General features: G+C 39.3%; 1 protein-coding gene across 2 annotated transcripts in view; it reads right to left on the bottom strand.

Annotated features, from left to right (window-relative positions):
- Positions 1-2,139: 2,139 nt before the first annotated feature.
- ube2f (ubiquitin-conjugating enzyme E2F (putative)) overlaps positions 2,140-26,782 on the bottom strand; it is a 49,731-nt gene continuing 25,088 nt past the window's right edge. For both annotated transcript variants that reach the window (XM_044216092.1, XM_044216093.1), the window contains 3 exons: positions 21,333-21,365; positions 19,157-19,219; positions 2,140-5,873 (listed from right to left, as the gene is read on the bottom strand). In XM_044216092.1, the coding sequence (XP_044072027.1) occupies positions 5,823-5,873; positions 19,157-19,219; positions 21,333-21,365 (147 nt within the window). In that variant the 3' untranslated portion in view covers positions 2,140-5,822. The remainder of the gene's footprint in view (positions 5,874-19,156; positions 19,220-21,332; positions 21,366-26,782) is intronic.

Genomic DNA, 26,782 nt, shown 5'->3' with positions numbered 1-26,782 from the left:
ATTTATTTATATAGCACCAATTCATAGCAGAAGTTATCTCATTGCACTTTTCCTATAGAGCAGGTCTAGACCGTACACTTTATAATATTAATTACAGAGACCCAACAAATCCCACCATGAGCAAGCACTTGGTGACAGTGGCAAGAAAAACTTCCTTTAAGAGGCAGAAACCTTAAACAGAACCAGACTCAACGGTGGGTGGCCATCCACTGCTGCCGTGTTAGGGTAATGCAAATTATTATTATTATTATTTTTTTTAAATAGTAGAATAGTAATTGTAGTGTTAATAATAATAAATTAGTAATAACAGGAATGACAGCTATAGGAAAAATAATGTCAGTATTAGTAACAGAGCGAGTAATAACAACTGTAGTAGCAGTTGTCGAGCAGGAACACGGGGGCAGCAGGTGGCCCACAACCAATCCAGTGTCTGCAGCTCCAGAGGCAGAAATACCTGCTGAAAGCGACAGAAGGAGAGAGGAGAGAAACGAGAAAGCACAAAACTACGGGAGAGAGAAGATGTCGAGTTAGTAACTGCAGTAATGGGATAAAAATGCATACAGATGGAGAGGTGGAGAGAGGAAAAAGGTGCATCATGGGAAGTCTCCCAGCAGTCTAGGCCTATTGCAGCATAACTAAGGGATGGTTCAGGACTCACCCAAGTCAGCCCTAACTATAAGCTTTATCAAAGAGGAAAGCCTTAAGCCTACTCTTAAATGTGGAGATGGTGTCTGCCTCCTGAACCCAAACTGGGATCTGATTCCACAGGAGAGGATCTTGATAACTGAAGGCCCTGGCTCCCAGTCTACTTTTGGAGACTCTAGGAACCACAAGTAACCCTGGATCCTGGGAGCGCAGTGTTATAGTCGGATAATATTGTGCATTGTGTGTGTGTCTTCCTCAGCCAAGTCAAAAGTGTGAATGGCTGACAGTGTCCAATGGCGCTAAACATTGTGTGCATGCATGTGCAAGTACAGCTCACTTCTACTGTAGGTCGGTGAAGAGCAGAGGAATAGACTGTTACTGTATAGCTACAAACAGCACGCGGGAAACAACCAGCTGACCACTGATTAATTAGAAAAGAAAAGAAAATAATAGCGGTCCTTTGACAAAAAATTCTTAACTCAAGGTCTACTTACTAGATTTATTCTGGAGCTTTTAGCCACATCTGATAAGCGTCATCAGCAGAGTGAGTGAGCTCAGATGTCATGGAGATAGTTCAATTGTCATCAAGAATGAAATGTTGGTCACGTGATAACTGAGCAACTCCACAGGTGGCAAGATGTGGCTTAAAGTCTGGAGCTTTTCTTGGGTATGACATTGTGGTCAAAATGCAGTTTCAGATGTCAAGAATTAAACTTCAACCACAATAAGCATAATTTCAAACTACAAAAGGCCACATTTTCAAAAGAAATGATCATAATAATAAGTGTGTCCAGTGATGATTCCAAATGGTGCATGTGAAGACCCCCCCACAGTCTGTATTAAAAGCATTCTGACATGCTGCAAATAATGTAGTTGTTTACTGCTGAAATGATTAGCTGATTAATCATTCAGTTGATCGACAGAAACTTACAACTATTTTGATAATCTATTAATCTGTTAAATCATTTTAAGCGTTAATGTCAAACATTAAATCTCAGTTGTGACAATTTGCTACTTTTCTTTATCTTGTGTAACTGTAAACTTAATGTCTTTAAGGATCAAGATTGATCTGAGAGATAAGAGAGAGCGAATGCTGATTAGTGAGTGTGCCAGGTGGGTTTAGTCTGCTGCTGCATTCAATAAATTAATCCATACTGTCCACATGCAGCAGATGTCCTTAACCCTCCATAATCCTGCAGGACATCTTTAGGGTTTGGACTCTTGGTCAGACAAAACAAGCAATATGAAGATGTTACTTTGGGCTTTAGGAAATTGCAAGTGGCATTTTACACTATTTTCTGACATTTTATATACCAAAAGATTAATGGAGAAAATAATTGGGAATTAATCCCCCAATTATTTTCTATAATGAAAATAATCGTCATTTGCAGTCCTAAAATAATACCTTAATGAAACTTCTACTTTGCAATGCTGATTGTCAACTGTTACAATTGCATTAGTGAAAGAAGCACATAATGAAACAAACAAGATGCATTAGTTTTATTTATATTCTCTTTAATATATCTTAAAAAATGGATATACAATCTGAGAAAGAAAAGGTTGAGGATTTGAAGAAGAACAAGTTGTTAATCCTCTCTCCTGGCCCAAAGATGGAGTTAGCCCAAACAGAGACATTTCCCAATAACGTCCTGGGGAAAAAACACTGCCAACTGCCAAACTCAAGGACGAACTAAAGGACATGTGACAAGGTGTCCAATAGGAAGCTAAAGTCAGAGTATTAGTAAGGCTAGGCTTAAGTACAGAGTATTGGGCTACCATATCCTGGAGGCAACTACTACCATGACAATTAAAGTCATGGCCATTACACAGGATGGTTTCATACTAATAGGCAGTTACAGTAGCCTTCAAGGTTTGGGTGGACCAAAACCACTCTAGAAAATGCCATGGAACGCCCACATTCACATTTGCTTTCAGTGGACCTGGTATTTGTCATATTCTCAGGTCCTTTATTTTGGCAGAAGCCAGTGTCGTCTCTTGTTCTGTTTTCTTTCACTAGGAAAACAAACATTTGAGCTGTTGAACCCTGGGCCAGAATAACAATAGAAAAGAAAAGAGGGGCAAGAGGGAACCAGAGCATGCTAACAGGTCACATCATTTCAACACGTCATACTGTAACTGCCCACACACACATGCGTTCACACACACACACACACACGCACACTCAACAAGCACAAAATTTCAGTCTTCAACAACTACATTTCTAACATCCTTAGTAAAATGCACCACAGGCTGATCACATACACTTTGCCTCATGCAGACGTGTGAACACAAAGCTGAATGGAGTGAGAACAGTCTTGATGTTCAGAGGTACGACTCAAACTGGAGGCACAGCGCTAGCCAGGGCCGAGCAAAACACACACACAAGCATACGCACACCACACCCTCACTGGCTAACCGAGTAACAGTCTCTCTCTTTCTTTGTCTCTCTAACACGCAAACACACACACACACAAAATAAATATGCATTTTGTGGCCAAAATCCACAATGGCAGAGGTTCATAAAGACAGTTTGATGTTATCTGGTTAGCTCAGAATCACCAGAGGTGTCCCACAGTGCACTGTACCTCATCATCTACTCTAGTCAATTCAGCAGTGGAATAGCAGCACATATACAAGTTCCCTAACAAGCTAACTAGCTAACGAGTGAGCTAATGAGCATTGTAGCGAGCAAGCTAATCCACTGGCAAGCATGTCAACTGGCTACAGAGTGAGCAACGTCATCATGTTTACTTTCCAGTCCTCCAGTCCTGTCCAGAGTGCAACAAGGGCAACGCCTCCATTGCCATGAAAAGTAGCTTTTTGAATGTAACCTAGCCTAGCCTACTTTGTAAGGATGTCAAGAATCACACATACCTGATGAAAAGTCCCTGAAGAGTCCCTCTACAAAGTGAAAACCACTCACAAGTTGGCTAGCTATCTAGTAAGCTCACTCACTAGCGTGTTACCTCACTAGCCTGCTCGCTAGCTAGTTAGCTTGCTATCTAACTGCCTTTATGAACCTCTGCTACTGAATTCTCCAAACACATCCAGAAAGCGAAAACATACAGTCCATACACACAAAGAGAAAGTATGGAGTACTGTCCTTCTAGAAAGACACACTCTACATGTTTGCTTGGGAAATCTCCCACTGCAGCCAAAATGAGAGGGTACTTACAATGCAGTCATAAAGTCTTGGAATAGTAAAATGTCTTTTATGCCGTATTGCAGCACAGTGACAATGAAATGAAACCATGACTGTGAGGCTAAAGTGCTGACGTTCAGTGTAGGACCCAACTTTTAGGAGAATGTTCCTAAACATACAGACAAAATCATTTTTATGGCCAGTTTATTGTTCTTGACAAACAGCAGTCAGGTCAGTCACCTCACATCAATCCAATTGAGTGTGTGCATCACTTTAAACAAGCAGGAAGTGAAGATGGCTGCATGACTGGCCTGACTGAGCATCACCAGGGATGAAAACAAGTGTCTGCTGATGTCAATGGGCCACAGACTTCGACATCAGACGTCATTGACTGCAAAAGATTTGCAACAAAATATTTATGACGACTTTATTTAAACCTGCAATAACTGATATTTTTGGCCACTTGGTGGCAGTGGAAACAAGCTGTGCACACAACATTGACATATCATCACCTTTTAAGATGATATGGCAAACTTATTAGAAAGCTGTTGCTTATTTACACATCAAGCAGTTACGGAGCAACATCAGCATTAATTTGGAGTCCTGTTTCTGTCCACCTGATGAATGTAAGTCCAATATTCACTCTATTTTAGCTCTGCATTTAGTCTCTACCAACTCCTGAGGGAAATATCTGACTCTTTAGCTGCTAAATGCTCCACTATGTTCACCAACTATTTGCTAACAGCTGTTTGGTGCTGTGCAGGTAAAGTGGGTATTGTTATTGTAAAAAAAATATTAATTATATGTTTAAGTTTATGTTCACATGTTCAATAACATTTCGTCCATTAAACCTGGGGGACTATGTGCAAAATGAGCTACAATTTCTAGACTGTTTATTTTTTATGGATGTAAAATTAAATCTAAATCATTAATTTAAACTCGTAGTCATTGTTTCACTGTGCTAAAGTACAGAGTGAACACATTAAAAATGTGTCACTGTCATGGTACTTTCTGATTGCACTGTAAGTATGAATAAACCTCTCCATCCTCAACAGAAAAATACATGTGGTTGTGCGTGTGTCTGTGTGAAACAGAGAGACAGTTGGAGGAAGGACAAAAAAGGACAGTGAGGAGAGGAAGAGCAGGGGCGCCGAGAGCAGGTGAAGCTGAAAACAGTACAATACATCATTTGGCCATTGTTTTAGTAGTCGTACTTTATCCAACTGGAGCTTAAAACACACAGAAGGTCTGTGTGTGAGTTTTGTGCCTGTGTGTGTGTGCGCACATGCAAGGAGAATGTCAACAGAACAGGAGAATGTGTTCATTCACATGCTGTCTTGTGGGGGCTTTAGGCTTTCCAACTTGAGTGCGTGTGAGTAATAGACAGATGTACAGAAATCTGTGTATGTATGTATGTGTTCACCTTTTACTACAGGATGTGACACTGTATGTGTGTCTGTGTATATGTTTGTGAACTCACATGCATTTTCTCTTTAGCGACACAAACATGGCAGGCACTGGAACAGAGAGCTGATAGTAACATATTCTTTCTCTTGATTCGTCAAATTTTAAAACAGCTGAATGTGACTTCCTTTCTTTTTTCTTTTTTTTTTTCCCTCCGGTGAATCGTCACATCAAATCCCTTGCCGTTCGTTACCATTTCTCGTTTCTGACAGGCTCAGGGACACTTCAGCGGCGGCGTCATTCAGTGATCTTGCCACAATGAGCAGACATTGTGGTCATTGTAACACTTAATCGATTAGGATAATCAAAGCATATTTTTCTTGTGTGCAAGCCCTTCCTGAAACGCATCATTTTTTTCTTTTTTTATTTCGCTCCTGCAACGTGGAGTTTATTGCAATCAGGTGAACAGCAGGGCATGGGCGGGGTTGTGGTGTCAAGAGGAGGGGAGTGGTAAGAGTCAAAGAGTCAGCTGTTGATTCACACATGTGGGGGTGTTGGCCAAGATAAGCAGAGGCAAGGTAGAGCAGTTTGGTTGGTTGGTGCAGGCTGATGTAGGTAGCCGATGCTTCTATCATCTGGCGTAGTGCTTGATGTAATCTTGAACCTTATTCCGAAAATCCTCCTGGATTGGAGACAGGGAGAGGCAAAGAGAGAGTATGAGAGTTGGATAGAAAAGACATATTAAACATTTGTAGAAGGCAAGTAGTTGAAAGAAAATCAAGAATGACAAACTAATATGATCCACCATGTTAAAAAGACCATAAATACAAAGCACATCAACACAGATTTAACCCAATATACAGTATATTTCTTTTTGGATTTTCAGTAATGTTTTCCCTAACTTTGCTGGACTAGTCTTAAAAATCTAGAAAACTGTACTGCCCATATGCAACTGCTGAACACATCTACGAAGACCCTATCATCCTGACATGCGTCACTTTGTCTATGCCACTCTATATGTTAACATGTTGCTTCTGCTGAAAGCTACTGAGCAAATAAAAAATTAAGTGTAAATGCAACCAATCTGAGGTGATCTGAAGTTAGTCAAATGTAAACAGATGAGTGCTCCCTACCACAACTATTCAATAGATCCAATTTGTTTCCTGGCAGGCCAATAATAGTGCACTGATATAAGTTAACTGTATCTAGGGATGCACTTTTTTTGGCCTATTACTGATTACTGATACCAATATTGCCAATATTGAATAACTAACTGATAACTGGCATATCGTGATAAATAAGGTAACCGGCATTGCTGGCAATCAAAAAAAAAAAAACATTTGTTTGGCAGCCCTCCATGACTGAATGAATGTAGCTGATAGCGGAAACATTGAATTCTATGAAGATATAGATGAAGAAACTGTATTTTATGTGAATTGATCGCATCTGGCTGATACGTGATCCGTTTCATAAGGTCAGTATTGGGACCGATACCGAACCAGTTGATTGGATCAGTGCATCTCCAGTGTGGTTATTATCTGGACTGGATAAGAAGCATTCAATGCCAAGTTTAAACAGTGCCTCTGACGTAAGAGTTTGACTTGACCTCAGCTGGCTTAAGCAGAATTTATGAGTTGAGTGAGTCGATTTAACCATAAATTACGTTCTTGTTCCAGAGATTCAAAAATATCTCTAGACAAAAGGATGAAGTTTTGTGCTCTTCGCAACTGCTTTAAATCTAAATGCCTGTATGTTTTTGCATGTTTGATTATGGGTTGTTTTTTTTATATTCACAATTACATTTTAATCATTCAGAGGATATCTTGTCTAGTATATAGGAGTACAACCACATTATATCTTATTTATGATGTCTGTCATTCGAGTTGGCTTGCCTCTATCAAATCCCTTCTGGTCATGTGTGCCCTCTCCTCCCATCTTTCCATGTTTGTCTCGCCTCTTGATCATGCTCCTCCTACTTGTGCTTGGCTTCTTTCCAACCCCACCCACCATCCATCCCTCCATCCTGTAATGTCCACTCTGTTGCACCCTTGACCCATCCCTCCCGGTTACATCTCGCCCGAACGAGCTCTGTGTGACCTCTACTCTCCTTCCTCTTCTGACAGCCCTCTCTCATTTCCTTGGCTTTGTCCATCATTTCAAGCCTTCCGTGTCTTTCTCTTCAACCACCTGGGCTGTTTCGGGGACACTTGTTGGTTTGCTTGTGTCTCTTTATATTTCAGTCAAACTATTCTTTAATACATTAGGCAGAATGCATTACAACACACACACACACACACACACACACAATACCATGAATTTCAATGAAAGGCCGTAGACTGCTATTAATTTAAGCTGCAGCAGTTTTCGTCTCTGAAAGGATTTCCTTTATTCTCTCTATACAAGAAAGTGCATGGCTTAGCAAAACTGCACTTTAGCTGGACACATTGCAAATTATAGAAACGGTTGTAATTGCTCGCACACTATCACAGCTAAGGGGACATTCTTTACTGGGATTAATGATTATGCAGTCGGTATAGGGATTGGCAAATTGCGTCGGCAGCACCAAATTACCCACAGTCATGTAGAGAATTGTATAAACTATGGCTTCCATGCAAAGATTGCTAAAGCATTTCATATAGCTTCTGAATGTGGGGTGGGGTTTGGCATTAAACTGCAGGTTAAGCTCACTTTGTTTAATCAGATTTCTAATGAGAAACAAGAAACGTTTACATGGATTTTACATAAATGTCATTTGAGTGCATAATATTTTTTTCCAGAGTAGCACAAAGTCACTCCAGACAAAATATACTTGGGCTGTATGGCTTCACCCATGCATGCTGAATGGTTAACTTGATTCCAACATCTCAACTTACTATTCACTTCACTAGAAATACACTAGAATATTTAACCCCTTTATTTGTGGCTAAATGAATAGTGTGCTGCGTGTACTATAGAGGGGTATCATATGCTTTGCACCCTCCGTCCTCAGTCCAGGACCCCTCCTTGGCCCCCCTCTCCTGTCCTGTTTTCCCCCCCCATCACCCCTCCATCAGCGCAGGGGTCTGGGCCATTAAATGCTGTGACGCTCCCGTGTCCCGCTGTCCAACATAACATTTCACATACAAGTGTCCCACACTGACATCAGCGCACTGATTTACACCACCACTCCGGTGGTCAGTTAGTCACGCATGCATTGCTTGGGCTTCTGTGTTTGAGCAAGAGATAGAGAACGTGAGAAAAAACACGAGTCAGAGGGAAGAGAGATGGAGAGAAAAGGGAAAAACCGGCATGGTGTGTGTCTGTCTGTGTGTCTGTGTGTGTGTGTGTGTGTGTGGAAACACAGATGACAGACAGGAATGCCAAAAAGCTGCCAGCAACAAAAACCTCAGCAGTGATGACAGCAGTTTGAGTTTCTGTCCACAGAGGGATGATGGACTGACTCTATTGCAGCTGAGGGATCTCTCCCTCTAGGCCCTATTTTAATGCCACAAGTGCAACGACGATCGCAAAGCAGTGGGTTTTGGATGCAAGGACTGTGTGGGAATCTCCAAGCGCACATGCTATTTTGGTTTTTTAGGAGCAGTGGCAGTATGTGTGAAAAGGCTAGGCTTCACAAATGAAGAGACGACTTCTTCAGAAAATGGCCAAGTACCGCTTTAAATTAGACTAATATTCTACCACTGGAAGCTCAGAGGTGCTCTCTTCATGTTGAAGCTTCTAATAATCTGGTTTGATGCAGTTTGAACAGTCAGTGGTTGAAATAATTCAATCTTTTTTTAAACTTTGAGCTCAGAGGCGAGACGTATAGTCCAAGCTGTGTGCATGTGCAAGGTAGCAAGCAAAATTCGAATACTGTCAAACATATATCTCAAAGCATCAAACAAATAACTTGAAATGGACTGCACCATAATAAGACATTACTAGTCTCTATTTCTGTTGAACTGATGAATTATAAAGAAATGACCCATGCCCTAATCAAACCCAGGTGATGAGCTCAAATGAAGTATCAAATAAAAAAAAACCATGAGCCTGTCCCTGAGGGATTGTATCTAAATTGTATCTGAAAACAAGACTAAGAGCATACAGCCATGATTGCTAACGCTGATACTAAGTTGGTATAATGTTTACCATGATCACTATCTTACAGCTGAATCTAATGGGAATTTATTTTTTATATTATTTTTGCAGGTACTTGGTCATAATCCAAAGTCTTCGACATTGCTAAATATGGAATGGAATTTTGACCCAATCATGGTGCTAGATGGAAAGTTAAGGGATCACAAAAGTGATTACAATTCATCCTGAGACGGGCATGAAGGCCTGAACCAAATTTTATGTCAATCCATCCAATAGTTATTGAGATATATCACTAAAAAAGTGAAAACTCTGACCTGCTGGTGGCACTAGAGGAAAAGCCAGAGGATCACCAATGGCATTAGGATGCATTGTTTGGGCACCATGAATGTCTCTACAAAGTTTCATGGCAATCCATAGAACAGTTATGGAGATATTTCAGTCTGGACCAAAATGGTGGACCGGCAGACATTGCTAATTTTAAATTTAGGTAGCTCTGATGGCACTTTCTGCAATTCGATTAACTCATTCAAGCTAGCTTGCATTCACATGCATTACGCAGTTGAAGGTATAGGATAACATTTCCATTTCACAAATGCGATCCTGACAGTAAGCATGCATCAGTAGAGTAAGCTATCCAACTAAGGGCTTCTTATGTGATGCATTGAACACATCTTGTACTGCACTGAACACATTTGCAACACAGACAAAATCCTACATCTCAAGACTGACCTGAGCACCATCATGATGATTAGTTAATGCAATGTTCACTACAGAGATGTCCTTAGATGAGAAGGGATACAGACCACTTATTATCCATATATACGGTATTTGTTCTGTATACCAGAATCTGCTTTTGTGCCTATAGGTGGTGATCATTTTTTCTAACATCCCATTTGGAAAAAAAACTTGAAATTATGCAGAAAGATGGTCCGCCTCAATAGAATACCACATTTTGTCCATCTGTCTGTCTCATGTTGTTCTGTGTTAAGTGGACAGCACTTGTAAATATGGTATATTGGTACGTCTGTCACAGCTCATCCACCTGCCTGTCTCTCTGCAATCTTTTGTCTACCCAGCTGTCTCTTGCAAGCTTCTGTAAATGTTTGTGGGAAAAACTGCAACAAACAAAAACTTAAAACAGACACACGTATACATGGTGTGTCACAGTATGCCATCGAGTGGAAATGAGAGAGAAGAGGGTTTGCAGGGTGCACAGACAGCAGAGACACAAACACAGCAGCGGAGTCTTAAAATATGTGAAGCTTAAGCTTGCCCCAATTAGAACACTTCACATCAACCTGAAGAGTAGAGCAAACACACGGACAGACAGAGAACTCACTAAATGTAGTTTCAAAATTGTGTTTAAACTAGCCCCAATTAAGATGTCCAACACAGATTTGAATTTTAGGGCAAATACATATCTCGATGGGTGAAAGAAAAAAACAAAATGTCTTAGGTATCACACATACATTTGAAGGATGAGTGTAACAACCCTTTTAATGCCATTTCACACAAATTTACAAGGTAAATTTACATAAATTTACCATGTACTTTTTCTTACTTTGTACCCACTTTCTCTCTTACAGCAGAAAACTGGCTGAGGCTGCATATTACTTTGGCGTTCATTAGTTTGAAGACTCCAAGTAAACTCTGCGGTTGATTAAAAAGGCTACAGCTTACTTTTTTTGGCACTATTTCACCCGAGGAAGGCAATTAACTCTCCTCTCCTCCAGCGATCTGTACAGGTACTCAAAATATGTACCACCAACAGAGGGAAGGGGATGCTAATTAAACCCTGCGAGTACAAACAGTTACTTTAAAATCTGCTAAAAGTTGTAAACTAAGCGACGGAAAGCCCTGGGATGTATTAGGTAAACAGATTGTGAAGGGAAAGATGAAGGGGAGAGAAGAAGTGTGAACAGGGAAAGGAAGAGAAAGAATAGAGAAGAGAGAGATGACAAGGGATGCAGAGGTGTGGAGGCCATGAGAACACTCAACAGTCTCTGGCGTTTTCACACTTGGGCTGGAATTTCTTGAGAATTCTGTAAGTTTAGTAAAAATGTCAAAGCCCTGTCACGTCTGGGGGTGTGGTCCAAAAAAGTGATTCTACCTCCAAATGGTGTGGGGCTCATCTAAATGAACTCCAGTGTGGTCCACTGGGGTCTGCGGCAGATGTCAAAGCTTTCCACTCCACACTCAAAGTTGAATTATGTGACTGGCTGAGCACTAATGATAAAGAAACTAAAGAGAGTGTTCTGAGAATTATCCATGGCATAACTGTTGAAATACTTAGGAACTCGTGTTACATAAATTAACCTCCTTTGTGGAATATTGACTTATTTTCTGGTTTAGAGAATCAATCTCAAGGTGTTGTCAACCTTTGCTCTTAAATGACAAATACAAACTAGAGAAACCTATACACACACACACACACACACACACACACACAATACTGTACTGCAGGAAAACAAGAGTAGCCATGAACAGCCACTTAAAGTCCTGAACACAGGGGCGTTGATAAACATAGTAGATTCAAAGCCAAATAGCAGCTGAGCTAGTCCAAATAATGATGGACAAAACATCTCTCTTAAGAGGTGTTAATAGCGACAGCCTGATGCATTTCATCTTTCAACAGCCATTTAAGCAACATGAGAGGGAGTGCGATACTACAGATAACAGCACAGCTCAGATGCTATCACCAGAGTCTGAAGGAACAGGGATTCACTGTCTATCTCAAGCACACTTCAGCAGTGTGGATGCTTGCTGAACCAAGGCCTTATACCAGGCTCCTCCAGCTCAAAAATAGTCTGCCTTAGACTTAAAAATATAGCAGCAGGCTGGAGAAAGAATGGGAGGAGGTTGTTGTGACAAGGAGTGAAAATGTGCCTCACCTTCAGACCTTAATTTGCATTGCCCTCTGTCACAATTTGCAAAAACAATACCATGGCCCCAGTCTTTCCAGGAAATGAATTTGTTTGAATTGTCTTCCACCTCATCAAGAGTTGGTGAGTGTATTTTGGTATAATCTGGGTTTCGGCTCACCACTTCTCCATTCAATTGGCAGGTTTACTGGGCGACAGCAAGTCAAGGCAAATAACAAAAATAAAAGACATGAATATCCCAACAATGTCCAATCTTTATCGGACTACTTAACATCACCTGCCCGGTAAGTCATCAACTCCATCCACAACAGTTGGGCAGCTACTATCACACACAGAAAACTGTGACAGACTGCAGCACAGAGCAGACCAGCCAGACTGTCCTCGCTGCCACAGCAGAACTTTGACACTAAACTGACAGAACAGGTACACATCATAACGAGGTGAATGGAGCTACATTTAACTGTATTATTTATATGTTGACCTCGCTAGATGTGACACTAATGATCAACTACCTTGTCTTCTTTTTGTTACTGTCCTGCCATTTGACAGATTGGACATTATTGCGACCAAGATGCACATATAATACTGAAGGAGTCAAACATTATCCATGCCTCAGCACACACATACACAGATTGATATCACATCATTATCATCGTCTTGCTCCTTATAACAAACTAGGTACAGAGCTGGATGTATAAGGTAGTCCATAATAAGCATGCGGCTACATTTGGGGTGTACAGCTACATGTTTCATTATGTCCTACAAAAACTACTACAACAAAAACATCTGTTCAGACCCGACCCAATGACATAAAGAATTGACTGTGACTATAACAGCAAGCCCAGATTATCAGGCTACAAACTGTTCAGCGTGAAAAACAAGAAAACAAAACTATATTGATAATCAGTGAACACTATTGTTTCAATTTTTCAGGATCTCGTGTGACTCAGGAACAACCTTGATGTCACTTCTTCCTTCGGTACTCTAAAGAGACCCTACAGGGCCACAGCGATCACTGTTCAGGGCAGAAAATTAATAACGGGGACAGAATCCAGATCAGGATACAGTAAATGGTGTGTGTTTGTGTGTGTGTGTGCGCACGCTTGACATGTTTGACTATTGACTGAACCATTTGAGATACCTGAGGAAGCGAGAGAGAGAGAGAGAGAGAGAGAGAGAGAGAGAGTGAGAGAGAGAGAGAGAGAGAGAGAGAGAGAGAGACAGACAGTTGTTCTCTCACATTGATGAGTGTCAATCAGTGTGGATTAAGGGAATTTAGTATGCCGAGGGCGACGATGGGACGCATGAACTCTGGAGCTTAACCAGTCACAAACCCTCCAAGGACCCACTCTGTCACTCTGTGTGCTTTAGTAGTAGTCAATATCACATTACAGTATACCGCAAAAATCTCTTGCAATACAGTATGTCCCAGATACTCTGGCACCAATATTTTATTTTCTGAAAAAAACATATGAGTGCAGGATATATTTAAGATACTGTATTTGATATGATTTATTTCCTGATTTTTAGGAAAATTCTGTTTTCCTCTTTTCCTCTTCAGTAACACATGCAGTATATGTTGTGATGCACTGTAGATGCACTGAAAGATGTTTCCAGTTTATTTGCGTCACCTGTACAATCTAATGCAATCCAATACAAAAGCCCGTTATTTAATCCTGTCTAAGTTCCATAGTATTTTTTTGAGGCCATTATTAGTGGTGAGGTTGCATGGGACTACAGTGAGTGGTGTTTCTAATCTCCTGCTCCCCTTATGTATGTATTTCTTAACAATGTCTACAATGTCTACCTTGCTGCTGTGGGGAAAAATATGTATTTTCTCTGCACATGTAGAAGATCTGGAGCACAAGAGTTCTTCAACACTTCTGTCTTCAACACTACTTCCTATTGTAATTAAACATCACAAAATGTCTGTCTAAAAGTGTAATACTTACTTTTCTGTTTTCCAGTATCTTTCTGATGCCATCTTACCACCATTTGCTATTCATTTTTATTTTTTTGCAGCTGTTTGTAGTATGTTCAGTCTGACCACACCACAGACTCAAAACCTTAGTATGTAGTATGGAATTGGGACACAGCAATTTTTTACATTCTAAGGGAAACGCACACCCCTTTTGTCAAATGCTTCCTGGTCTACCGAGGCAAATGATTAACCAAAAAACCAGATGACACTCATTTTGTTAAAACATGATTTGTCAGTATCAATCAATATATTTCACACATTCTTTTTATGCTATGGAGAAGCTTATTTAGTATTTATAGATAAAAAAAAGTCTCTACTGAGGATTTCAAATTGCCACAGGGTGTGTGAATGTCAAAGCTCAATCAATCAGCAGTCTTCACAAAGCTTCAAACTTAAATGAGGGAGTCACACAGACAAAGAGGGTGCTTTGAAACAATCCCTGGACATCAGTTAGAGGATGTACTGACTTCAACCAGATAGTCTGCAATGTCCACTATGATTCCTTGTAAGAGGGATATGAGATATCAGGGTTACTAAAAATAGTACATGGAATTTAACAATTTGAATATTTCGGAATTCAGTATTACACAAATAATTCTGCACATGTAAACACAGCTAATGATGGTGCTTCAGACTCTTCCAAGCTGATTAGCCTACCCCATTTTAGTGTCATCCTTACCAACCGTGTTCGTTATACAGGTGTACACACACACACACACACACACACACACACACACACACACACAACTCACAACCAACAACAATACACTACAACAGTCACCAACTAACTACACACACGCACACTAAATTGCCCATGGGGATGCTTCCTTTCAGCCACTTTAACCAGCAAATGTATTCAGAGAGCAGCCACAGGAGGAGTTCCACTTCAAAAGCCTCAACACACACACACATCCACATAAACAAGCATGTGTGCTGAAAACACACACTCCACAGCTTCACCCACTCACTGCCGAAGTTGATTACAGCAGGCTGTGACTCAGTGGGAGTGGGTCATGGATGGATGACTTTGTGTTTTCAGTTGTTGTGATTCCAGAGAACCACAGCAGCAGTGAAGCAGCACCAACACTTCTAGAAAATGTGTTTTTATAATACATGCCAAAAGTAAAAAATAATGTTAATTGCTTTTACATGTCCTACTTCAATTTACAAACTTACTGTATTTTGTAAACTGAATATAAGATCTAATTGAAAATAAAGTTTCGATTAGATCTTTGATAAAGTACTGTGAAGATTCATGTTCACTATTTTGGGTATAACATTAATTTACTAGAGTACATCCACAGTTTTGTGAGGATACTGCATTCTATAAATTAGTAGCTGTGGATGAAACACATATACAATACAGTACCTGCCCTCTTGCCTTTAGATGCTGTAAGGAATTAAATGGGTACTATAACTTTCTGAAAAAATATTACTTCTGGAAATTAACTTCAGTGGTGAAGTCATGCTGAAAGACTAGGTATTACAAAAAAAATTGCCTTTCTCTTCATAACTGATAGACCATTGGTTTATACTTAAGATGAATCCTTTGCTGTCTAATGTTCCACTCCAACAGCCTGTTTCAAGAGGAACTACACCACATTTAGGAAATAAAGAAGTTCTGAAGATAAATACTCTTAAGAACCACTTGCAGTACTGTGGCGAATTTTCCAAATTTGTACAATTGCCTATTGTGTGCCATATGATAACCATACTTTTGACATACATTTAACCATTAACTATAACCATTTAACCAGTCTTCTGGTTGAAGAATGTATATATGGTTTGTTTATGTAACATCTAATGTCAAAAAATGTTTAGCTCCACACCATATATCAGTGTGGCCTTTTTGTTGGTGTCTAATAGTTGTTCATGCGTTCACTGTTTCACCCACAGAGTATAGTTAATAATCCTTATCATCTATAAAATGCAATGCATTGCATTGTGGGATTAACAGAAAGTAGTGTACATTCCATGGACACAACTTTTTCCTTTCTATTGTAGGAATTTTTGGGGGCACTCTTAGGGCTGAAACGATTCTTTGAGTAACTCGGTTACTAAAAATCATCGATGCAAATTATTTGCATCAAATCTTTGTTTAATCCATATAACTCCATGCAGCACACTGTGTTTCGCACGGATGATTATTACTGTCACACAAAGCACTGTGTGTGATCAGAGACGGTTCAGAGAGTGTTTTGGGTGATTTGATAGCGCAGATTACAAAGAGATGGAAGAGAGAAAATAGCAAGGGGCGCAGAGAAGAGACAGGCCAGAGAAAGAGAGAAAGTGTCCACAAAAACTCTGTACAGTGTGTCTACTGTAAAACCGAACAAGCCTACCACAATAGCATCATGTCTATGCATCAGCATTCTGCAGAAAGCATAACGGTACAGTCTATGCATCCAGTCCCCAGAGCAGACCCAAAACAAGCTATATGAAGGCTAGTAAAGAATGTAGGCTACGTAATTATGGCTATATGTAATGGCTAGCTAACAACGTAAATCACTGTGGTGGCTAGTTATGATGTCCTTAAGTTAGCTAGGTTTTGTTCAAGATTTTAACAACAGAAAATAAAATGCTGCGGTCAATTTGTGAAAGCCTGAGCTTCATTCATGTTATTTATTATTATGATAGTCAGTTTCTGTCCACTCCACTCCACTGCCTGCTACAAATGTCACAAAGAAGACAGTAATGGCTTACGTTATGCCTGAGCTGTAGTTAGGTTGAAACTTGTAGTTCTGAAAGTTAAGTATATATAAGTATATATACATGTTTTCTTTAAAACCCAGAATGCATTTGGCAGTCAAATGCACTAAATGGGTTTAGTTTTGACACATATTATTGTATGCAATTTAAGCAATAAAAATGTAGATTTTTCTAAAAATTAAACCAATTAGTTGTTCACTTTAAGAGACCTGTCTTATTTTCTCTTTTGCATATTTACTATTGCTCTTTAATAAAGCAAAAATATTTCTTATCTGATTACTCAATTAATCAATGGAATAATCGGTAGAATACTCAATTACTAAAATAATCAATAGCTGCAGCCCTAGGCATTATATAGAGGATACATTTCACACTCAAATAAAATGGGGGGCAGTGAATATAGTGCACTATATAATAGAAAATAGGGGACTGATTCTGGACACAGCCCTGGTCTCAACAGGTAAAGGCACATCCAGGAAGGCATAAGAGAAGTGTAGTCCTTGGTAAATGAAATCTGATTCTACCGGGCACGGCTGCGATGCGGCCGCCGAAGCTGATCGAGGCAATTCAATGCTTTTGATCCCACCAGATGCGCCGCAGTGCGTCCCAGAAGCGGCTCTCTGAATACGCGGCAAGTCTATTTTTGACGGAAGCCACGTCAAGCTACACAGAGCAGATGAACCGGCAGGAAGTCAGACACAGAATCAGCATAGAGAATCCGGTCAGTTTTCAAAATAAAACACCTCATGCAGAAACCCGATCATATATAACAAACATCTAAAACAGACAAAAATAGAAACTATTTAACTACGTAGCCTACTTATCCATGGTAGAAGCACAAGAGTCAAAGAAAAAGGACAACAAGTCAACAACGTTGGGCAATGCATGCTGCTCCTGAAATTTCTGAGAGCCTTTGACTCACTGACAAATTAATCTGGGTTTCTGACACCAAAAACGAGGACTTCTTTGTTTTTACTCCATAAAAGGCTCCCAGTTGACACTCCCCTCCTACACCTGGAACTACTGACTCATCTAAACAATCATAACCCCTGCCACAAACCAGCAATCATTTCTTGCACTGCTCACTCTGTTTCTCTCTTCTTCTCACATAAACACACACACAGACAAACTCTTTCACATGTAATGGCGTCACATGGCAACCATTATCACGCACTGCTGGGTATACCCCAATGCAACATGGGAAAGGGCATGTGCAAAGTGTCAAAGGTCAAATATTGTACTTTAAAATGCTTTCAGCTCGCCTCAGCTCAGGCTGAACTAACAACTATTTCCCTGGTCAGCAGGCTCCCTGCAGAGTTACATTAGTTCGGTTGGCAATCCAGGAAAGCAATTACTGTAAGCAAAACACTGAGGACATCAGTTTCTCACTTTTTGACACTGCGTAATGTACTGATAAAAGAACTGAATGGAAGAGAGGTGATGCACAAGGTAGGAATGAATAGGAGAGGGCAAATGGCGAGAGATAGAGGGAATAAGTTAAAAATCAATTTGCCAGGGTGCATATCTTTTGGAAACATCTCGATGATTTGTTTTGCTAAGAGGAAGGCTGGCATTCAAACGCTCCCACGCCAGCTCATTGTCTATAATAGTGTATACAAAAAAGGCTGGATAGTAATGCCATCCAGGATATCCTAGATAAAGTAAAACTAAAGTTACAGTTCATAAAAACACACACACAAAGTCACATGAAGATGTGTACACACATAATCACTCACACACAATATACACATCACCAAGGAGAGAGTAGTGAGGTTTGTGGGGATTCAGAGTTCTGGTTTAGGGTGCTGATTTGACTTACAAATTGTAGAGCCTGGTGTCTACTGTAGAGGCACAGAATTAAAAAGTTGTATGCAATGTATGCCCTTGTTCCATGTATACAGCTCTCAGAAAGGCTGTTGTGTGCTCTTTGTCTTCAGCCCACTATACCAGATTAAAGCACTCTCAGCTGATTATCACATAATCCCACCTACCAAAACAAGCAGTGCACACATGGAGTCACTGAAAGCAGCGGCAGAAAAAGTTGTTTCTGCAGCAGCTGTATGTCTTGTCTAAACACATTTTCTATACAGGCTATAAACAGAAGCTAGGGTATGAATATGATTATGGAGACTATAAGCACATCTGAGACACTATGGAGAGGCTTCACAAATGAATTATCTGCATGTCAATGACTAAAGTCACTGTTTGCACTGAACCTGATGATGTCTGATGATAAAACAGAATTAAAGATGAAGTTAGAATCACCTTGAATGTGTCACAGATCATCTTGCACTAATCAAAGCAGTAAAGTCTCACCTTATCTCTCAGATGATGTTCTGCTGCATCGATGTTCAACGGGTCATCAAAGTTCAACAGGTCCTGGAGCAGAGGCAAAGAGAGTGAACACATGAGGGAACTAGAATTACCTCCCTGCGGTTGTATGCCTCCGCCAACCTGTCCAGACTCATATAATATATGTAGTGAATAGGAATTGAATAAAAAGGTATAAAGTGTATTTTTTGGCTAAATGTAAGTTTTCATTATATTGATGATATATATGTATGCTTCCAGTGAATATACATTGTTGAAGTGATTAATGAAGGATTAGCACAGATGTATTGGCTAAACAGGTACACATGCACTTGATTACTATGTAAAGATGGATTCTTAGAGTATAGCTACACAAAATGTGGTGCTTTTGTTTTCTCCTGGCGTTTTTAGATGTGAAGCCTCTTTATGAGCTGTAGGTGAAACTCACTCACTCACAAGATCACGATTACATTGTTTGCAGTCACGTGATTCCGATGACTGATTCAGAATGAGGCAGGAAGTGAAAGGCAGAATGGACGAGATGGTGGAAAGCCCGTACTGTGCTTGTTATTGTTTACTCATTGTGTCGTCCCAGTCAACGTGTGTGTAATCGCCCATTGTGTTCTTAAATTATGGCTAAAAACCTATTTTGAGGTCACAATGACCTTTAAGTCAAAAGTTGCACTATTCAGTGTCTGACCAACTGTGAAATACGGTCACACTCTCCCCTTCTGTTTCTGAATAATGGCCAAAAAAGTGTTTTTCCGGGACATTATGATGTCACAGTGAAGTTGACCTTTGACCTTTTGGGTGAAAAATCACTTCATTGTTGCATCCTGTTAAGCATCTGTGTAAATTTGTGTCATAATTACAGCATAAATTCTTCAGTTTTGTCAAAGTGTTTGTCAAGGTCATTTGACGGACAACCCGAAAACATAATGCCTCCAGCCACGGCTATCGCCAGCGTGGAGGCATTAAAAAAAGATACAGAGTAAAAAGGCAAAAACAGCAAAGTTGGAGAAGAGTGCAAAAATGAGTCAAGAAACACAAGTGATTCATCATGGCCAGAAGATCTCAAATGTTTGGTCCTCTTATTAGAGAACTTTTCTTTAATACTTCTATCTGTTGGTCAAATTTTGTTTCCCAATTAAAAAAAAAGCCGCTGAGGGATATATTGCCCACTTCAGCACTATCTGCTGTCTGCAATGTCACCCTGGATTCTGCAACTGCGACCAACAAAACAGCATAATTATGCCATTGCCTTAGAGATGCCATGCACAACAAGTGAGGCAAGAAGCAGAGTGTTATTAGAGAGATAAAAAGGAGAATAGCCTGAGAGGTTCTTTCCTGATTAAGAGGGCAAATTTAGGGCATGACCACGCATCAATGCAGATTACCATCACCATTATCATCATAGACACAGTGCTGACCTCGGGATAAGTGTGGCTACTTTCAAAATGGAATCCATGATAGATTTATCCAAGTTTGCAATTAGGCAAGTATGCATATGAACTAAATAATCAGCTGCTTACTTGCTGCTTATTTGCTTTGGCATCCAAAATCTTGAAATAAAAAAACTAAAAAACCTGTATTTTATTGTCTAATTTAAATTTAAATTTCCTTTTCTGAAGAATCACTGTCCAACTCTAAGTATCCTTGCAAGAAAACGACACAAGAGGACATCCAGAACCAGCTGGAGACCCATTTCCACAAGCATAATGTGTAATCTAATTTTCTTGTTTTTATTTCCCTATTATCTCAAAGTGCTCTTCATAATGAGAAAGATAATTTCCCCTAAGTCAAAAATTATGGTCTTATTACAGCTGCAAAGAGAGATAAACAATGGCCTTGGTTAATCTGATCTGAGTTTGGACTAATGTCATTGGTGTAACCTACATACAGTAAGCAAATTAAAAACACTTCAATAATGTGGATGTATTTGCACAGAGGGTGATTTAGTTCAGTCATTTCTGTTAAAGGAAGGAGATCTCTGGCCATAGCTTTCCTTATTGAACAACAAACTTTAGGGAAAACTGTGTGTACAAACATACGTTTATCATTACTATTTACAACAACTACTTATGTACTGGCCATTTACCCAGTCACTGTAATGAGAAATCAAAATGTATTTCCTTTCTAACAACATATCCATGTTAATAAAGTAGAAACAAGCAAAACTTACAGTAAACAAGGAGTTCAATCCCCAGACTACGTCCTAGAAAAAAAAAACAAATGAAAAAATATTAATGATCAAATAGTCAAATTGTGTCACAGTTTGAATATAAATTAAAACATACACTGAAATTCAAATGCAAGCTTTTCAAATGCAAGCTTTTCAACTTTCAGTCTCTAAGATACTAATATATATATACATATATATATATATATATATACACACACACACACACACACACACACACACGGAATATACATATATGGAATTTCTTCAACATTTCTCTCAAGACAAAGCAGTAGCATAGCAGTACAACAAAAGATGCAAGTTCAAAATCATCAAATCAAAAAGACCAACTAAAAAGGGAAGCTTTATTTCACTGGGAGCTGCTGCAAACTACTGTTAGTCCACTGACTGACAACTTCAAGTCAATGCTTTCAGGGCTTCGGTTTAATTATCTTTCGCTCATTCCACACACATATTTATTTCATTTACTGAAATGAAGTTTTGAACCTTGAATATTTAGATAAGCAAAATGTTTGTTTTGCTAACTGTATGATAAAAGCAAATGAAAATAATCTTGCAGAGAATTCCAGGCTGAACTAACCACAAAGAACAATTTACTGCTTTGCTCGGTCTCCTATGTACCAATAGGTTTACCAAACCCAAAAACCAAACTGTGTTTTTTTGATTCCTGGTGAACTAAAACCAAACTATTAGCAGCTATTATTAGAGCCAGCCTGTTAGGGTCAGGCTTCATTTCTAAAGTATACTCTTTTCGAAATTGAATTTGGTGTAATTTAAAGGATGTCAAATTCAGTGCTAATGCTGGTACACTTACTGCAGCCAGAGGTGTGTCCTTCAAACGTAGCGTTTGTGAGTTGCAGTGAAATGTATGATCCCATAAATAATCATAACTGTAGGTAATAATACAAGAGAAAGAAAAGTATTTTCGAACTGGCTCTGGCTTATTTTTACAGCAACAGAAAACGAAACTGAAAAGGAGTTCAGTGAATTCTATACACTATGTACTACATACTAATGGTCATAGTATACTGTAGCAGTTTGTATACAAAATAATCTACATATTTTGCCATTTTAAACTAACAGGAAATGATACAAAAAGAATGTGAATCAAACTGCAATTTTGGAACGTCACTGCCAATTAAATGTCACAATTAGGCTAGACATCAAAACATTTTAATACTTTTTTTTTGTTTTACAAGATTTTTTTGGAGCTGTTTCACCACCCTCTACAGTTTATCAAAAAATGTCGCCCTGTCTAGATGGTAACCCTGGATTTGCGAAAACTCTTGCATCTCGCAAGGTTTAGGCAATAAAACTACTTGGTTAGGTTTAGCTGTCAGCTGTGAGCTGCTCCTCCATTTCCTTTGCATTGTGGGAGAAAAGGGTGCAAATCAAAAATCTGTAGATCCATATTTAGTTTGCAAACTGGTTGAGTATACTTTATTTTGTCACTTTTCCAGTGGTTTAACAATAATAAAATAGAAACAGGGAAGTAGAATCAGCCACATTTAAATTGTGCATAAGCAGAACATTTCTGTTTAAAAGCAAAACTGCTTTTGTACTCAGTGCTTTGCAAATGTACATTGTACTGAATTTACCATATAAGCCATTATTGCAAAGGTATTTTATGTGACAGTGTGTGTGTGTGTGTGTGTGTGTGTGTGTGTGTGTGTGTGTGTGTGTGTGTGTGTGTGTGTGTGTGTGTGTGTGTGTGGGCTGAAGTGGAGAAGAGTGGTGACCAGTGAAGAGGGACATCATCACCCACTCAAAAACACAATCCTTTCTGACTCACAGCTTTTGCACTTACTTTTTCTCACATATTTTTGTGCACTCACAGTGACACACATGAACCCAAGTCCAGCCACTCTCACACATATGACCTCATCCACATGTACATTTAGGTAAACAGTGACAGACTGCTTTTCAACTGTGGACCAGCAACACAAACAAACATCCACCAATTGTCAGACACAGGCTGGGGATAGAAATGGATGGTCACAAAAAAAGCACAATAGGCGAACCAACACATCTATGAGCAACATCAAAAGGTCACTGGAAGTCTATACATTTCCTTCAGAGTGAACTCCCAGTGGCTGACCGAAAGATAATGTCAGCCTATGCCTGATCGTTCCATGCCATGGCTTCCTTTTACACTCATTGGCTCACTAACTAACTCACAGCTAGATGGCTGCATCTAGTTGCAGGCTTCATGCCATAACAATCTATATGTTCAAGGTGGAGAACTGCTCTGTTGCACCAGAAAATTAGCAACAGAGGACGTTACAATATACCCATAATTCTGTGCTGTTACAGCTGGCAACTGCAAGTAACAATTATGCATTGCAAGTGACATAAAAACAAACTGAAAACCAATTTGAGTGGTAAAACTGAGACATGTTTTTTTATTTTAATGGATTTCAAATCAAATATGAAGGTGGGTAAGTCCAAAGTGGGTAATAATTTTTATAGGCACTGAAGCTCCAGACTTCGCCCTAATTCTGTAAGCCTCACCCTGCTAGCTGTGCACTGTTGACTTCTATCTCTACTTTTACAGTGAGCAGATACATTAGCTTAAATTCATATATCTATACATTGAAACGTTGCACAAATTGCATTCATGCTAATTACTTGAAAGCTACAATACCGGAGAGTGTGTTTCTTAAACCTGAGTGCTCGCTGGTTAGTTCTGCTATAATGAACACGTACACACACAAAGATAAGCAGTTATACTGTATGCAAAGCTGCTTTCCTTGCAGTGACGTCTTAGAATAAAGACCAAGGAAGAGAAGGTTGCTTTTATTTTATCTCATCTACACTAATACAACTCTCTCTATTCCTGCCCCAGTCAAAAATCTACCTCACGTCTCCAGCTTGTTCAGAATGCTGCAGCTCGAATTTTAACTGGCACTAAACGTAAAGACCATACTACCCCAGTATTAGCACATCTGCATTGGCTACCAGTAAAGTTTAGAATTGATTTGAAGATCCGACTGATTACTTATAGAGCACAGAAAGATCGAACCCCTAGTTACATTGCTGACCTTTTAACTCTCTATGAGCCGGAACGCAGCCTGAGTTCCTCAGGCAAGGCCCTTTTGGCTGTTCCACAGTCCAGACTCAAAACTAAAGGTGACTGAGCTTTCTCTGTTTTTTCTAAATCCGTTTCATCTCTTAAATTCTTAATAGTATCTCTGTTTGTTGGTGTATTTTTAGCTGTATCTGTTTACCTCATATATTACCTTTATTTTTATTCTGCATTGCTACTGTTTTGGGTTTTACTGTATGTAAAGCACTTTGTAAACATTGTTTTTAGAAAAGTGCTATACAAATAAAGTTATTATTCTCTCATTGTCTTTCTTTTCACATACTGTACAGTAGAACAAAAAAATATTTTAATAATGTATTTTTGCAATTAGTTTTGGCAGAACATAGTGAAACGTCTTTGGAAGTTTCTTCATAGTGGAAATTAATACCTAGATGTGTGTCAATAGATGGCCTATCTTAACTGTATGTGTTGCTACAACCACATTTTTGTCACAATCCTACCTTTCACAGTAAACCACAGTGTGTTTTGGCTGCGATGCAAAACCAGTGGTTGATCGCTTAAGCAAATCATTTTTCCAGGAATGAGCAGCCAACCACACAAACATTCACACCACATAAAATTTTCTATTTTACACTGTTCACTTTGTGTTATTACTTAAAGTCATACCAATCCTTAGCTGTCATTAGTATCTTGTCTGAATGTCGGGCATGAAAGCTGATCTTAGCCTGTTCAGCAGGGGTTGCATGGGGTCATCCATAATGGAACGTGTCTCTTTGTTCACCATTGCACATTTCATTCAATCAGAAGTTACTGAAGAGGGAAAATAAAGTTTTCCGAGCTTGCTAATGGTCAGTTAGTAAACTAGTTTAATTGCAATAATTACAATTTAATAATTAATACATCTCTTTTTAGATATCTATGCTGTATTTTTTATGTGTTGATTAATGGGTGGAGGAAATTCTGAATATTTGTTTGCCTAAATATTATGGCTGAGTGGGTTCAAAAGGCTAAGTTAGTTCAAAATGCAGATATAGAAGTGTAGTATGGGGGAAAAGAAATGTGACATAAAGGTTTCAGTTGCATCATTCAAGTGTCTGCAACAATTTGTTTTTGAGCTATGTTTTCCTGGCAAAGACTTCCATTTCTTCTTGGTGCATCATGTGATCGACATCATGCAGAGCATAACATAATGTGTTATGTGATATGGAGACACTTCAACCGGTCATGATGACATTGCAATAAAACAAACTTTATCTAGTTGGACAATTTTCAATTATGTGGAATATGTTCTTCATTTTGAAGAAGGAATAGCAGAATATGGCTTGTTCTGAAAGCAGAGAAAGAAGTATGCTAATGTGTGCAGACGACACCAGAAATAAGGCAGAATGAGAGGGATAACTTGGGTTGACACAAACTTATAAAATGTAAAAAAATAGGAATAAAACCCTTAAGGATAAGACAAATCCTGACAATAACTTCAAGAGCAGTCTTGGCAGGAAACTCAAGAGGTACCAAGGTGATTTACTGGATGATCCTCTAAACTTGTAAAACTGGTACCAGAGGTAGGAGGGCCATCCAAGGCCTGTGAAAAAATCCCTGTCCCTCTACTTCTAAAGGCAACTGCACCCAAGATGCATACATTTACATATCTACATAATTACAAGTGCATCCCAGTGATTGAGAGGAATGTTGATCTAGCCTTGAATCCCTGCAGAGAAACACATATTGGATCAGAATGTTAAAGTCAAACTTTAACATGGAAGGCAGAGCTTCACCATACGACTACATTCAGTTCCACACCGTCGTTGCTATCAAACATAATTTTATTCAAATCTTGAAGCAGAGGGCGTCCTTGCCTTAAACTTCAGTAACTGTTTCTAAACAGCTTGTAAAAAGTGCTCAACTGATGGAAGGGTAAAGCATAAGAAGTCTACCTTAAGAAGTTTACCTTACATGGCTCTGCAAAAGATTTTTCATTGTGTCCTGCGAGGATTCAGCAGTGTTTTCACAGCCCTCAGAAGTATTTCTTGCACCCCCATTTTGTCAGTTTAAGAAAAAGTGAAAAAGCGGCTGAACGTAGAAAATGGCTCATGTCCAGCACTGTCACACTCAGGTCTTTTGTGTTCTAAATTACCCACTGTATGGAGACCAGGGTTTTACAATATCCATCTATCAGATAGCTATCAACTCTTTCAGGATCTGAGCACAATGTAGACATTGTTACAAGATTACAGATAGTCTAATTTGGGCTCACATGTTTCTGTCACTACAGATATATGACAGAGACAGAGGTGTTCAAAAAATACACAAGGCATGTGATGATACAAATAATACATCAAAGTGTACATAATCAAGAAGTGGTCCAGTGGAGATTATCATGATTAAA

The sequence above is a fragment of the Siniperca chuatsi genome, linkage group LG12, assembly GCF_020085105.1.
Source record: "Siniperca chuatsi isolate FFG_IHB_CAS linkage group LG12, ASM2008510v1, whole genome shotgun sequence".
In the NCBI taxonomy this organism is placed as follows: domain Eukaryota; kingdom Metazoa; phylum Chordata; class Actinopteri; order Centrarchiformes; family Sinipercidae; genus Siniperca; species Siniperca chuatsi.
The sequence above is the reverse complement of the archived record's forward strand: the minus strand, read 5'-3'. Positions and strand labels throughout refer to the sequence as shown.